The 16,318-nt window shown below is 45.9% G+C and overlaps 1 protein-coding gene across 1 annotated transcript in view; it reads right to left on the reverse strand.

Moving 5' to 3' along the window:
* Smurf1 (SMAD specific E3 ubiquitin protein ligase 1) overlaps positions 1–16,318 on the reverse strand; it is a 130,972-nt gene that overhangs the window by 95,857 nt on the left and 18,797 nt on the right. The window contains exons 7-10 of the mRNA XM_013023406.1: positions 15,549–15,812; positions 13,080–13,313; positions 11,178–11,360; positions 7,068–7,272 (exon numbers count right to left, since the gene is read on the reverse strand). Of these exons, the coding sequence (XP_012878860.1) occupies positions 7,068–7,272; positions 11,178–11,360; positions 13,080–13,313; positions 15,549–15,812 (886 nt within the window). The remainder of the gene's footprint in view (positions 1–7,067; positions 7,273–11,177; positions 11,361–13,079; positions 13,314–15,548; positions 15,813–16,318) is intronic.

Here is a 16,318-nt window from a genome sequence, read left to right on the forward strand (position 1 = left end):
CCCCGGCACGTCGGGGCGGGGCGCGCCTCTGCGTCACCCGTCACCCGCGGGCGCGTGGGGCCCTGAGCCGTGCAGCCGCCCCGGAGAGGCGGCAGAAGTCAGGCCTGTGGGCGCGCGCCAAGCTCAGGAGGGCTTCGGTCCGGCTCGCCATCGCGTCTGCATGTTTGTTTTTTTTTGTTTTGTCTGACTTTGTATTGTTCTGATGGGGTCTTGTACTTTTTTGCCCAGCTGGTCTTGAACCTGGATCTTCCTCCCTCCACCTCCTGAGTTGCTACTGGGAGTACGGGCGTGAGCCACCGTGTTTTTTTATGGAATTCGTAATAGAACTGACAAGGAGACATGAATGGAGACCGGGTTGCTGGTGCAAATAAAAGACAAAGGAAAGATATGAAACCGGCCAGTTGTCTAGAATATGGATTTAAGTTATTTTGTTAAAAAAAAAATTGCCCTGGAAGTTGAAAAGGGAAAGCTGCAGTTAGGCACCAGGGGCTCACACCTGAAAGCCTAGCTGCTTAGGAGGCTGAAGCCTGGAGGTACTTGGTTCAAGGTCAGCTACGGCAGAAGTCTTTGAGACTCTTCAATTAACCAGCCAAAAAAGGGCAGGCTGCAGGTGTGGCTCAAGTGGTTGAGCACCAGCAAAACAAGCCCTGAGTGAAGCCCTGATTTCAAATCCTAGTACCAGCAAAGTTCTTGCCTTGGCTTCTCACTCAGAAGATTCCTAGGGTTTTGGTAGTGCCTACAAATCAGGACTAATCTTCAGGCTGTACACAAAAAGAAAGTCTGTATGTGCTGTAGACCAAAGTCTCAAGGATGACAGAGTCCTATAGGGCCGGGAATGATGGTACATGGCTGGCTACTCAGCAAACCAGGGGTAGGAGGGGTGAAGTCTGAGGGCACCCTTGGCAAAAAAATATTGAGACCCTCTCCAAGAAATAAAGTGCAAAGCTGGGCACTGGTGGCTCACACCTGTAATCCTTGCTACTCAGGAGGCTGAGATATGAGGATCACCGTTCAAAGCCAGCCTGGGCAGGAAAGACCATGAGACTTATCTCCAATAAACCACTAGAAAACCAGAAGTGGCGCTGTGGCTCAAGTGGTAGAGCACTAGCTTTGAGCTGAATTGCTGAGGGACAGTGGCCAGGCCCAGAATTCAAGCCCCACAACTGACAAATAATAACGAAAGTACAAAAGAGTTGGGGGTGAGATTCAAGTGGTAGAGCACCTGCCTCTTGAGCAAAAGCCCTGAGTTCAAACCCAGTACCAAAGGAGAGCACCTGTAATCTACTTTTCATTCCTCCTTGTTCTGATTTCTTGGTCACCCAAACATTTTTACTTAAACCTAGAGAGTAATAAACTATTTTGCTTTTTAAAATGCATTTCCAGCCCACAAAATACATAGCAAACTTAATTCCAACACTTAAGAACCATGAGAGATCCCAGAGTAACGACTTCCCTGACAATTTGCAGAGTAGGGCTGTCAGACAGACATAAACTTGATGGGCTGACATGCTCTCCTACTTGCTACCCAGAGACCCTTTAAATCTCTGATGTCCAACTTCCTCATCTTATAAACCAGAGATTGACACCAACTCAGGCTTATAAATAGTACAAATACAGATATTCAGCTGGGCATGGTGGCATACACCTGTAATTCTAGCACTTGAGAGGTTGAGGCAGGAAGATCATGAGTCTAGAGTACAGTGTGAGCTAGATACCAAGACCCTGCCTTCAAAACACAACAAAACACAAGGCTGAGGAAGTAGAAAGGCCCTGGCTTCCCCATTCCCTAGCACAGAAGAGATGGTGGGAGAGAGAAGGAGCAGGGAGAGGGAGGAAAGAAGGGAGAGAGGATATCCATGAAAGTACTTTACAAAGAAATCGTTTAAGTGATGTCAATGATAGTTCTTGATCTCAGCAGATTTGTACCTCAACTGTCACCAGAGAAAATGTTTCCTCCATAGAATTTCTCCACTGAAAACAGTAACTGACCAGGATTCCCTTTCCTCTCTCCCCATTGGGAAACAAAAACAAAGAAGTTAAAGGTTTTCTAAATAGTCCAGTTCCTCAAGGACAAGTGAATTAGCAATTGGACAGTTTCCCGTTTATGAATCACTCCATGTGAACAAGACTGTTTTCTTTGGAGGAGAGCAGCTCTGATAAGGAAACGCCTTTTCCTCCCAGGTAACTCCCAGACCCTTTATCAGACTCATACTGTGTGAGGCCGGGTTTGGTGATGCTCAACACCAAGCTGTGATTCTAGCTGCTTGGGAGACCAGAGGTGGGAGGATTATGGTGTGATGTCAGCACTGGGCAAAAGAGTGAGCTCCTGCCAGAAAGATAACTTAAGCAAAAAGGGTTTGGGAATGTGACTCAAATGGTAGAGAACCTGCCTATCAAGTGTCAAGACTGAGTTCAAACCCCAGTACTGATTCAAAAAAAAAAAAAAACCAACTTTCATTGTATGATGTAAGTAGTGTAATTCAGAAATACAGGTTTAGAATCCAAAGATCAGATGACATTATGTAATGTATCTGAGGTTTCTAATATTTTTTTTCATTACTTAAAAAAATTCTATGAATGAGAAATTGGGGATTAGTCAACTCTGTCTCAACTAGAAGCCAGGAGTTAGTTGAAAAGTATTCTAGAATTTTCCATATGTAAAATGTCACATATAGGATTTATAAAGAGTACATAAACTATTTCCCCTTCCTTTTTTAAACAGTCTCCCTATATAGCCCAAACTGGCCTGACACTTCACTGTCCTCCAGCCTCAGTCTCCCAAACTCTAATGTTACAGGTATGTAACAGCTCACCCTGGGACTCGAACTCAGGGACCTGTACTCTCCCTGCCTTAGCTTTTTCACTCAAGGCTAACATTCTAACTTGAACCATACCTCTGCCTCCAGCTTTTTTGCTAGTAAAATAAACCTAAGACTCTTTTGGACTTGCCTGTCTGAGCTGGCCTCAAACTGTGATCCTCACATTGCAGTCTCCACAGAAGTTAGGATAACAGGTGTGCCCAGCTTCACCCTTTTATTCCTTGACTCACCAGATCAAGATTCTCCCATTATGAAAGAGTTTGTAATTAAGTCTTCTCCTGTGTGTCCATTTTTGAAGATACTATTTTCCCATATCTGGGCTCTTATTAGTTTACATTAGTTACACAAGTTTGGGGGGGGCGCTTTTTCCACGTATGTTTACAATGTGTTCCTCCCCCCCACACACACTTCCTAAAGGTTTCATTGTTCTATCTTCATATATGCAAACAAACTACTTCATTTATTCTCTCATCGTTGTTGGCCCAACCCCCTTCTACTAGTACTCACCCCCAAAGCCTGCTTCTCCTTCCCTGCCCCCAACCCACTGCTGGTCACCAGCTCTCACAGAAGGGCTTTGAGCCATTTTCTTAGAGCTGTATTTCTAAATTGTTCACTTCTTCCTTTCCCCTTCCAAGAAGTTGCACTCGTGTTCTGGGTCTACCTGCAAATGCAAGTGTGTACATAGGTAGGCACACATACGTGGGGATGGTTGTGTGTGTTAAGAAACTTTGTTGACAACCATGTTTCCACCAATGTTGGGCAAGGACACGGGCGCAGGACGCTCTGCCTGCTCCTCCACTCTGCCCTCCATCAGTGTTCGGCTAGACTTGGGCACCATGATGGAGGATAGCAGAGACCATGGCTCTTCCGTGCTACAGGACTGAGGGGCAGCCACGTGCAAGGTCTGTTGTTCCAGGGGTTTGCTCACCCAGGGCTAGATGATCACCACTCACTCCTTCCTTCCTGTCATTGTTACCCTGCCAGTCACCCCAAAAGGCTAAGTCCAGGCCCAAGGGCATCCAGCCAGAAGGTGACTAACAGCCTGGATGTACACCCAGGCCAAGTCCTAAAAGCAAATTGCTGCATTTTTTAAAACCTTGCTAGACCAGCTGGTGATCAGTAACTCCCAACTACAAAAGTCCCTTTGTGTCACCACCAGAATAAAGAATAGTTAAGTAAGTAAGAGGCAAGAGGCTAACCTTCAGTGGAATCAAAGTTAGACCACATGGGCAGAGGGACTAAACTTCGAGTTTGCAACTGTTTTGACTTTAAAAATTTGCATAATGGTGTCTCATAACCCTAGCTACTGGGGAGGCCGAGATGGGAAGGATTGCAGTTTGAGGCCAGCCCAAGCAAAAGAAAAGGCAGGAGGAACTCCTCTCCCATCTCAATCAAAAGCTAGGCACCGCGGTGCACACCATCTCCACTGTGATAGAGGAACGTAAGACTTTTTTTTTTTCCTGGATGAAAAGTGAGATCCCATCTCAAAAATAAATAGCACAGAAAAGGACTAGAGGTGTGGCTCAGTATTAAAGAATGTCTGCCTAGCAAGTAGAAGGCTCTGAGTTCAAACCCCTGGACTGAAAAAAGAAACCTGTCATAGATATAATTTGTAAACAGCCTTCCAACTTTAATCTACAAATGGGAGAAATGATGCTTTTTAAATGTTCAGAAAGCAGCCAAATGTGGTGGCAAATGCCTCTAATTCCAGAGGCAAATGCCTCTAATTCTCTGTCGGAAGACAGAGATACGAGAATCACAACCGGAGGCTGTCCTGGGCAACAATAGTGCAAGACCCTCTCTAAAAAGCATGGTAAAAGCAAAAGGACTGGAGGGCGTGGTTCAAGTGGTAGAGCACTTGCCTAGAGAGTGAGGCCCTAGTTAACAGGGAAAAAAAAGTAGAAAAAGAATGTGATCCTAATCAAATTAAAAATATGTGTGGAATCTGGCCAGGAAGCAGAGAACGGGAAGTCACCGGGTCCTCACGTTGCTTCCCCATGTGAGAATGCCACAGGCTGGCCACAAATGGCTCGGACCCTTTGGGGGACTTTTCAGATCCCAAACCATACTAAGAGGTGAAAGCACTGAACATTTTATTAAGTTTTAAAAAGTTTTCCATCTGTGACACTCATAGATATTGGGGTATTGCCTCTCAAAGAAGTTAGCCTAGAATACCTGGGTTTCAGTCTCAATTCAGAGACTGATATTAGGACCTCCAGCTCTCAGTCCTGGCAGAGGATGGAGAAAATGATGTTTTGTTTTTTTCTTCAGGGAAGACAGGCACCAGGGGCCCAGCCTGTTACACCTCGTTTGCTGCCAGTGGCCAGGAGCCCCCTCTGAGGACAGAGCCTGGAAACACTTCAAGTGCAGTTTTGTCTGTGGTGAAACATACATCATAAAGATCTCCCACCTTCACCATTTGAAAGAAGAGTTCCGTGGCATTAAGAACATTCACATGCTGGACGCAGTAGCTCGCACCTGTAATCCCAGCTGCTTGGGAGGCAGAGATCGAGAGCATCACGGTTCGACAGCAGCCTGGGCAAAAATTTAACAAAACTTCATTTTAATTAATAAGTCAGACAAGGTATCTGATGTGGATGAGGCATGGAAAGGAAGATCATGCTGCAAGGCTGGACCTGGGCCAAATCTCAAGAACCTATTTGAAAAATAAAGCCTAAAGGGCTGGGGATGTGGCTCAAGTGGTAGAACACCTGCCCAACTAAACCTCTTTTCTTTACACATACATAACACAAAATAAAATCAATGGACAAATAAAGAGTGCTTAATTGAAACCCCAAGTCCAAATCACAAGGCATTACTTCATACTCATGAGGACAATGACTATCCAAAATACTAGAAAATACCAAGTACTGGTCAGGATGGAGACACTGGAAACCTTCAACACTGCTGTAGCAATGAAAAGACACATTTACTGTGCAAAACTATAAGGAAATTCTTCAAAAGCTAAAAAACAGATACCAGCCTGGTACCAGTGGCTCACACTTGTAATCCTAGCTACTCAGGAGGCTGAGCCAGAAGTATCCGAGTTCAAGGACAGCCTGGGTAAGAAAAATGAGACTTCATCTCTAAAATAACCAGAAAAGGCCCAACTGCAAAAAACCAGGCTGGAGGTGTGGCCATGAGTAAACACACTGAACAAGAGTGAAGCCCTGAGTACAAACCCTAGCACCAGGAAACAAAAGAAAACCAAAAACAGAACACCTTATGACCCACCAATTCCACTTGCGAATTGAAAGCTGGAGCTCTGATAGATTATTTGTTCAGTCATGTTCATAGCAGTGTTATTCAGAATTCTCAAATAGAAGCAACCTGAGTCCACTGATGGATGCATTCTAAACAAGATATGGTGTGTGTGTATATATTCTGTTTTGAAAAAAAAAAAGAATGAAGGGCCGGGCAGGGTAGTACATGCCTACAAGCCCAGCACCTTGGATAAGGGGAAATCAGGTTAATCAGGGTTCGACAGCTCATGCAAAAAGTGAGCAGACCCCCATCTCAACAGACAATCTACGTGTGGTGGCTCACATCTGTTGTCTTATCTACTTAGCAGGAGTAGGGGAGAAAATTGTAGTTTGAGCCCAGCCTTAGGGAAAAACCCATCCGACACTATCCAAAAGTAACTAAAGCAAAAAGAGCTGGAGATTATGGTTCAGCAGCAGATTGCCTAGCAAGTGTGAGATCCTGAGTTCCAACTCTGGTATTGCCAACAACAATAAATAATCAAACTCTGACACAAGCTTTAACTTGGGTGAACTGGAGTAGATAAATGCCACTCATAGGGAGAAGGATGGTGAATTCTACACAGAGACCAGCCACGTCCACAGGGACACATGGGAGAACAAGAAAAAAAGAAAACATTTTTAGAGGTCCTGGGGTTTTGAACTCAGGGACTCAGGTTTGCCTGGCCAGTGCTCCCTGTCTCACCCTATCCTCTCCACAAGGTGGCAAGGAAAGCATGATTTTGCCAGAAATGACTCAACACCTGTCATCCTAGCCCACTCAGGAGGCTGAGATCTTAAGGATCGAGGTTCAAAGCCAGCCTGAGCAGGGAAATCTGTAAGATTCTTACCTCCACTTCCAAAAAAAAAATGCCAGAAAGTGGAGCTGTGGCTCAAGTGGTAGAGTGCCAACCTTGAGCACACACACTCAGGGACAGCCTCTAGGCTTTGAGTTCAAGCCCCAGGACTGACGCACACATGTACACAAGACAAGTTGCACAGTACTCACCTCCTCCTCCCCAGTAGGGTGGAGTGGGGGGGGGTGCAGGGTCCTGGGGCTCACTCACCTCATTGAAGTGTTTGTCCAAGATGGTCAGTGCACTCTGGCCCACGCGGTGGTTGTTGTGCATTAGCAGCGCCTCCATGCGGTCCACGCCGCCCAGCTCTTCCATCAGGAGCCGCAGGCGTTCCTGCTGCTGCGTCTTTTTGGCTGCCTAAGGCGGGGGGGGGGGCAGCTCCTGAGACCCTCGGCGTCCTGGAGGGGGACCCTCTACCCAGCTTTCATGTCATCTCAGGGAACCAGACCCAGGACCCCCAGGGTGACTGGAAATGGCACCACCTTCTCCCTGCCACATACTTGTGATATACCGAATACATAATATATAGATTACATAATGCCCTCTGCAGAACAGCAATTACATGCATATAAATCCATGCACATTCATGTAAAACATGTATGTATCAGCGCATGCTTCTTTGCTATTCACTTATGCCTATTTTCATTGCACAAAATAGAGTATTTCGAGACTACATGGATATTTATACCAAATATACACATACACAATTTTTTTTCTGTCATACTGTGGTTTGAACTCAAAATTTCATACTTGCCAGGTAAGTGCTCTACACCCTGAGCCATGTTGTCAGCCTTTTAGTTTGCCAGATGGGGTTTTGCCCAGGCCATCCTTAGACCATGATCTATTTCCACCTCCCAAACTGCTGGAATTATATGCATATACTACCACACTTGGTCTTAGGATGATGTCTTTTTTTTTTTTAGCTAAATACATTTTTATGACTAGTTTGTAAAAATGGTCTTCTAATTAATGGGAAGTTGTGTTTTGGGAGCTTTGTTTTTAGCTGTATTTTTTTTCCTTTTCTTCTTTGGTACTGGGGATCCAACCCCAGGACTTTCAAGGCAGGTACTATATCCTAGCCCTGGGTCTTGAACTGTCTCTGAGCTTCTTTTACTCAAGGCTAGTATTCTACCACTTGAATCACACCTCCACTTCTGGCTTTTTTGGCAGTTCAGTGGAGAGCTCAGCAGAGTTTCCTGCCTGGGCTTCAAAATGCAGTCCTCATATCTCATCTCCTGAATAGCTAGGTGCCCAGTGTGGAAGTCATTTTAAATATGGAATTTCAAGTAAAGTGGATGATCAGTCCTGTGCCCCCTGGAGCCTCAGGAGAGAAATCAGGAGCCCCTGCATCACAGAAGCTGCCGCATGGCAAAGAACAAAGTCCTTGGAGCAAACAACCTGAGTTGTTTTGCTTACAACATCCCTCACTTTGCTCTGGGTGGGGAGGGGACTCAGAAGGTCTTTTCATCACTGAGACCATTAAGGTGACAAATAAATAGTTACAGTGTAAAAAATATGGGAGTTAAAAATGGAACTTGGTGGTCAAGTACTTACAAGGCTCTGGGTTCTAGCCCAGCACTAGAAAAACCTAGTGAGCCATCAGAGAGGAAAGTAATAAGAAACATGGAGGCCAGGTTTGGAAGGTGTCCCTAATATAATAAATGACACTTTGCTGGCCAGGAGAATAACATTCCCAAAGAAGGGACAGTAAAGACAAAAGATTGGAGAAACAAATGCTGCATTTTATGACAGGAGGGAAATGGGCCAAATGGCTTATTTGGAGGTGGGGAAAGAGACAGAAAGGAGAAGAAAAAAAGTACTTTGGCATCATTCTCCTGAAGAGCCCTCCCCCTTTTTTTTGGTCGGTTGTGGGGCTTGACCTCTGGGCCTGGGCACTGTCCCTTCGCCCTTCAGCTCAAGGCAAGTGCTCTACCACTTGAGTCACAGTGTCACTTCTAGTTTTCTGAGTGGTTTATTGCATATTAAGAGTCTCACGGACTTTCCTACCCTGGCTGGCTTTGAACCACGATCCTCAGATCTCAGCCTCCTGAGTAGCTAGGATTACAGGCGTGAGCCACTGGCATCTGGCTGAAGAGCCCTTTTATTACAGTTTTATGAGCAGCAGCACAAAAATATGCTATTGGTCAAATTAAACATACTTGAAGTGCCTTTGTTTTGACAGGGCTTGCCTGTCTAAATCTTGATAGCCTCAAGCCCTATATGAAGGTCCAAAGTCAGTTACTGGCTGGAGCAAAGAAATGGAAGCAAAGGTAGGAGGGTTGCAATCTGAGGCTGGCACTGAGCAAAAGTGTAAGACCCTACCTGAAAAATAACTAATGTAAAAAGAGCTAGAGGTATGCCTCAAGTGGTAGAAACTGCCTAGAAAGCATGAGGCCCTGAGTTCAAATGCTAGTACTACCAAAAGGAAGGAAGGAAGGAGATACAGATTTGCTCTTTTTTTTTTTTTGCAAACTTTCAGAACATGATCCTCCCACCTATGATCTCTTATATTAATTAATTAGGATGACAGGCACCCATACTATTAGGCTGAGATGAGCTTTCTGTAACTTTTGCCCAGTCTGGCCTCCAATCACAATCCTCCAGATCTCTATCTCCTGAGTAGCTGGGATTCCAATCACAGGTGTGAGCCACAGTGCTTGCCCCCCACCCCCACCCCAGGTGACACCTTAACTAAACCTTATGCGTCACCAACCCTGAAGCAGAACATACTAGCTAAGCCAGCCCTAGATTCCTAACTCCAGAAACACAAATATTTGTGTTAAGATACTACTGAGGCTGGCTGTGGTAGTGCATAGCTACCCTAGAGGCAGAGGTAGGAGGAATGTGATAGGAGGCCAAGCCAGGCAAAGTTAGTATGAGACCCTTTCTGCAGAAGAATTGCGGAGGAGGGGGTGTGGCTTAGGAGTTTGAGTTCAATTGATAGGCATTTGTGATGCAGCAATATAGAAGAAACTCAAACAGTACTTAACTAGTGGGTTTAATTTTGGTATATGTGAGAGCTAAGACTTTTCTAGAATCACGGGTCAGTGCTTTGCAGTCCCTTCCCCACCCTCACAGGCACACAGGTGGATGGAGCCACAAGTTTACCACCATCCTCAGGATTTACTGCTGCTAACTTCGCGCCCCTCCCTGGAGCAAGGCTATTTTAATGGGCCGGCTGCTCACTGGCTTTGCCCCATTTTAAACGTTTTGTGGGTTTTTCTACCTTACACAGAACTAATCACTGCCTTCTGTCTGCCAGGCCCTGCAGGCCTCATCATCCAGCACTTCCAGGCCTGAGATCCCACTATACCCTCTCCTCCAATCCCCACACCACTCCTGGTTCACTCCCTCACAGCTCTGCTCAGAGGCCATTCCTATCCTGTCACAGGTGAAGGTTCCTCTTACTCCCTACTTGGACCTGAGATGTTTGCATGGACAGGTGGGACAGTGAGGGTGAGCTAAAATCCTAGCTACTCAGGAGGCTGAGATCAGAGGATCATGGTTTGAAGCCAGCCTAGGCAGGAAAGTCTATGTGATTGATCTCCAGTTAACCACCAAAGAGGAGAAAAAAAAAGAAGCTGGAAGTGATGCTGTGGCCCACTTGGTAGAGTGCCAGCCTTGAGCAGAAAAGCTCAGGGACAGTGTGCAGGCCCAAAGTTCAAGCCCCAGGACTGATACAAATAAAAGCCGGGGGCTGGTGGCTCACACCTATCATCCAAGCTACTCAGGAGGCTGAGATCTGAGGGTTGCAGTTCAAAGCCTGCCCAGGCAGGAAACATCGGTGAGACTCTTATCTCCAATTAACCACCAACTGGAAGTGGCACTGTGACTCAAGTGGTAGAGCACTAGCCTTGAGCTGAAGAGCTAAGGGACAGCATCCAGGCCCAGAGTTCAAGTTCCACAACTGACAATAAATGAGTAAATAAATTAAAATAAAAGAAGTATTTGAGGTAAGGAAATGACATAGTCATCCTGGACTTGCCTAGCAAGTGTGAGACTCCCAAATCAATTCCTAGTGCCAACCACCCCCCCCTCCAAAAAAAAAAAAAAACAAATGTAAGCACATGAGAAACTTGTGGGCAGGGAGGGGGAAATTGGGGGAAAGCGAAGGAAGGGGGCCATTGTCCAAAAAAATAAATGTACTCATTACCTGACTTATGAAATGGTAGCCCCCTTGTACAACACCTTACTGGTAAAATTATGTTAAAACACAAAAGTAAAATAAGAATGTAGACAGGGAGTTGCAGGTTTACACTCACCTGGAAAATACAGGCGATGACATCGAGGAGGAGAAGGAGCAGCCGCACGTCAGGGGCCTTGAGCAGATTCACCAGCGGCCCCAAAACACCCGAGTAGACAAGCTGGAACAACTGGTCCACCGAGGCCCCTGTGACGAAGTTAGCCACTGTCCACACTGCCTCCTTCTGGACCCGGAATTCTCCCTGCAGGAACATAATGTTTACATTCTCAGGATCCTGGAAAAATGGAAGGTTTGCTTTCCAGGCAGGCTGGCGACAGCCAGCACTGGGTCACTTCTGCAGAATGTCCTGGCTGCCTGACTTTTTTTTCCAAGGACAGGGAATTGAACTCAAGAATCTTGTGCTTGTTAGGCATATGCTCCAGCATTTGAGCCACACTCCCAGCTGTGTTTTGCTTTAGTTATTCTTCATACAGGGTCTAGAGTTTTTGTGGGGGGGGGCACAATCTGCCTATCTATGCTTCCTTGTGTCTGGAACCACAGGTGTGTACCACCTGTGTGTTCTCACTCACTTTCTAACCAGGCTGGCCTCAAGCTGTGATCCTCCCATTCCTTGCACTTGTCCCTGCCTCTAGTTCTGGATCAGGAAATGGCGTCTAGCTAAAGCCATGAAACCCTCAGTCAGGCAAGGAGACAGGGAGGCTAAGGTAGCTTCTTCCCTAGGTCTTTCTGCAGAGACAGAAACAGTCCAGCCACAAATATAAACTAGGAATTACACTCGGACTTTTCCGATGGCAGCGGCTTACAGCTACACTTCTCATCTTTCTCACCCAATAAAAAGTTGGACAAGTTCCATGATGGGCACACAGATGTCATCCAGGGGACAGAGTCAGGCCAGAGGTAACAACAAGACTTTAAATACTGCTCAATGAATCCTTCATGTGCAGCAAGAGTGTTTGGCCCCGGAGATATGGGCATAATTTATCATGGACCTTCTGTTCCTGGGCAGAGAGCTCGTCTCATTTTATGATTGGGGAAAGTTACCCTCCATGTGAAATAAAATCAAATATGCAAGTTCTGAAGTCAGGCATGGTGGTACAAACCTGTAATCCCAGCTATCAGGAAATTAATGTGGAAGGATCTTAACGTTCAAGGCTAGTCTTGGCTACATTAGTGAGACCAGGGGCATGAGGCCCTAAGTTCAAACCTTGATACCTCAGGAAAAAAAAATATGCATTTCCTCAACCATAGGAGGCAGGCTAGGAGTACCAACAGATGAGAAGAGGCCATTGGATTGCATACGTGCCTCAATTTCCCTCCCTGATGGTCTTCCCAGCGCAGTCCAATTGCACGCAGGTAGCATAATCACAAGTCATTCATTAAAAGGTGGCAAAAGGAAACTCAGACAGTAGGAATTGCTCTTAAGGAAAGACCAAGTAAAAAAGAAGGAAGCTTCTGCATTTCTACATTTATATTTAAAATTTCTCCCTCGGGCTGGGAAGGAGGCTCAGTTGTGGAGTGCTTGCCTTGCATACATGAGGCCCTGGGTTCAATTCCTTAGTACCACATAAGCAGAAAAAGTCAGAAGTGGTGCTGTGGCTCAAGTGGTAGAGCACTAGTCTTGAGCTGAAGAGCTGAGGGACAGCGCTCAGGCCCTGAGTTCAGGCCCCACTACCAAAAAATAAAATAAAATCTCTCCCTCTTCAAATTGGGATTTAACCTGAGGTCTCAGGCTTACTGGCCAGATACTCTACCATTTGAACCACACCAGCAGTCCTTTTATTTTTTTGCACAGTCTCACATTTTCTGGAGCCAAGGGGTCCCTATCCATTGACATAAGCTTGTTTTGTCTGGTGACAAAACAGAATGGCCAGAACTAGGCTTCCCTTTCTAGCCTGCAATGACTGGGAGGCCTGGGCCTCTGGGAGATGTCTCAGGCTGGAGGGCTTCGTGTGCTACTTACATCTCTCAGCATCTTCACCAAAGCAGGCAGGACATCACTTGCGATCAGCTGCTGGATGTGGTGGCGGGGCCCGGCGGCCACGTTGCTCAGGGCCCACATGGCCTCCTTCTGGATGGAGGATTTGGGGTGCTTCAGGAGCTGGGGCAGCACCTTCAGCACTCCCGCATCTATGGCCATCTGCGTCTGCTCGTCCGTTCCAGTGACGACATTGCCCATGGTGCGGAGAGAAGGGGTCTGGAAGAGCCAGGCGAGAGACAAAGCTATCATCATGTGAACCCCATGCCCTCCCAAACATGAAGACTGGACTCACAGGCCCAGGGTCAGCTAGGGAACCATACTGATGACCCTTGTCATGCAACAAATCATGGGTGGCTGTTTTTTCATCTAGTTTCAGGTTCTTGCTGGCTTTCTACAATAGTGGCTCTATTGGCTAAGGGGCAAGGAATGCTGCTGACTTGTGCACACCTGTCATCCCAGCTCTGCAGAAGGAAGGCATTAAGAGGAGGATGGTGGTCCAGGCTACTCTGGGCAAAAGCATGAGACCCTATCAAAAATTAAACTAAAGCAGAAAGGGCTGAGGGCATGGCTCAAGTGGTAGAGGGCCTTCCTAGCCAGCAAGAGGCTCTGAGTTCAAACCCTGGTAACTAAAGTAAAAAGGAAATGCTGCCACTTGCATTACTTTTCAACTGGGGAAAACGCTAAGCCAGTGACAGTGCAGATCACGTTTGTATTTGGTATTTGTGACTGCTTATTTCTAAGTGAGACATAGGAGAGCCCAATGGCATTGCCCGGTATGCTCACAGGCTGCCTCCCAGTGACCCTGAAGGTCTGCAGGATGGCTAATGATTGGACTCAAGGCAACAAATGCTGTAGAAGACTGACCATGGATTGATCTGAGTTTCTCTGCCCCTGGGACAAGGGAGTCTGTTAACCATTCCAGAGTTTTCCAAGCCTATCAGAATTGTACACCTGCTATTCCATGGAGAAGCAGCTCCGCAGGTCAATCACAGCCTTGACAGGGCAGCTTCAACTGGGCCCCCAACACTTCTATAAAAGCTTGTCTGTACATAGACGAGAAAGAACTAAGCAACCCAAAGACAGTGATGGGAAAGGAGGAATGAGAGGGAAACAGGGAACAGCTTACACTAAGCAAAAGGAAAGAAATGTAATCATCACCTGATGTGGAAAAAATAATTTGTCAAAGCTCATAGAACTCACAAACTTTATAGACCATGATAATGGCAATTTGTCTTGTGACGGTTAAAATGGGTTTGTGACTTTAAGTGTCATTATTCTACATTACTGTGAAATATGTGAAATTTATGTAATCACCTAATCTCAATTTTTAAAAAAAAGTGAGAGAAGGGATGGGTTAGGAACGCTGGGTGACAATGTTGTCAGACACCTTGTATTCATATACTGTTTTGTAGAATGAGAAGTTCTTTGTACAACTACTTAAAAATAATAAAAATATGTAAAAAAAGCATTCAGATTTAAAAGTAATTGTGTCTTGTGTAATGAGTAATGACATCGAAAGGCTGACACAGTGCATAGTAAAAGGAAGTTGTTAAAAGTGGGATATATTAAGGAGTAAGTGGGTTTACTTAAGGAGATTGCTTTAAATATTAAAAATAAAAAACTTAATGTAGTAGTGAAAGTAACATGTATTCAGTGTAGTGTTGTTTTGTTAATAAAATCTTACTTAAAAAAAATAAAGGTTGTCTGTAAAAACTGGGCATGGTGGCACATGCCTGTAATTTCAGTTACATGGGAAGCAGAAATAAGAGGATCTCAGTTCCAGGGCCAGCCAAGGCAAAAGTTAGTGAAACAGTATCTCAAAAACAAACTGGAAGGATGAGGGATGTCTCTAATCCCAGCTCCTCAAGAGGTGGAGGCAGAAAGACTGAGACTGGCCAAGGCAAAAGCTGGAGACCCTATGCAAACAACAAACAAACAGATCTGGGGATGTGGCTCAAGTGGTAGAACACTTAGCGAGTGGTAGGCCACCTGGGTAATAGGACACTAACTCAGACCATACACCAAGCCAGCACCCACAACTCTGAACAGTAGGTACTTGTTCAAAGGTCCATAATGCTTTTACCTGCATCTAGGTAATCCGAGAAGCCACTGGGGAGAGAAGAGGAAATCTCTTATATTTACCTAAGAAATCCAAATTATACAAGGAGAAGGCAAGAATGCAAGGATGGCTCCGGACTGGCAGGATTCTAAGCCATTTTTCACTTGGTTCATTTTTCATTTTTCACTTGGTTCATTTTTTTTCCTAGTTATCAGATTAAAGAAGAGAAAGCTTCTGGAACAGCCAGATCAAAAAGGATTCCAGTCTTCCTTTGGCTAGAGAGCAGCAAGAAGCAGAGCAATGTCCACAGGAAACTGAGCTCCAGGTGAAGGATTTGAACTGGCTGAGAAGAAATGGGGTACAAGGCAGGGAGAAGATAGGGTGACATTTACCAAGACATTGAGCTCTGGGACGGTCATGAGTTCCACCAGCCGGGGCAGGACTCCCATGCGGACCACCTGTTCAATGCGCTCATTGTGGCCATCGGTGAGATAGGACAGGGCCCAGCAGGTGTCTGACAGGATCTCATTGTCCAGGTGGCACAGGAGGAGAGCGAGACGGGGCAGCATCAGCATCACGGCCTCCTTGCTGGGATATGGGTTCTTGTTACGGCACAGGTTGGACAAGGTCCACGTGAGGTTGCGCAGAAAGCCAATCTGTAACCAGGCCCAAGGGGAAAGGATGTAAATGGCAGCATGCCCTCCCTATGTGTCTCAGATCCATGTGACAGACCAAGCCCCAGCCAAAGAGTTTGTGCATCGTGTTTGAGGCTGCTGTGCAGATGAAGGATTCAAATGCTACCTGGAGAGTCCTTCAGAGAGGACAGTCCTTCCAAATGTCCTCTCCCATATTACTCGCTTGATGACTTAATTTCATTTTCCTCAACAAAATCTCAAGTAGGAATTCCTCACTCCTTCTGCCATTCTAGTTCTCTGCCTCTGTTTCCTTCCTTCCATCCTTTTTCTTCCCCTCCCTTCTTTTCTCCTTTCTCTCCTTCCTTTCTCTGGCAATTGAGCTCAGAGTCTCACTTGCTAAGTCAAATACTCTTTTTTGGGGGGTCCAGTCGTGGGGTTTGAACTCTGGGCCTGGGCGCTGTCCCTCAGCTCTTCAGCTCAAGGCTAGCGCTCTACCACTTGAGCCACAGCGCCCCTTCTGGCTTTTT

Source organism: Dipodomys ordii, unplaced genomic scaffold, assembly GCF_000151885.1.
Source record: "Dipodomys ordii isolate 6190 unplaced genomic scaffold, Dord_2.0 Scaffold68, whole genome shotgun sequence".
NCBI lineage: Eukaryota > Metazoa > Chordata > Mammalia > Rodentia > Heteromyidae > Dipodomys > Dipodomys ordii.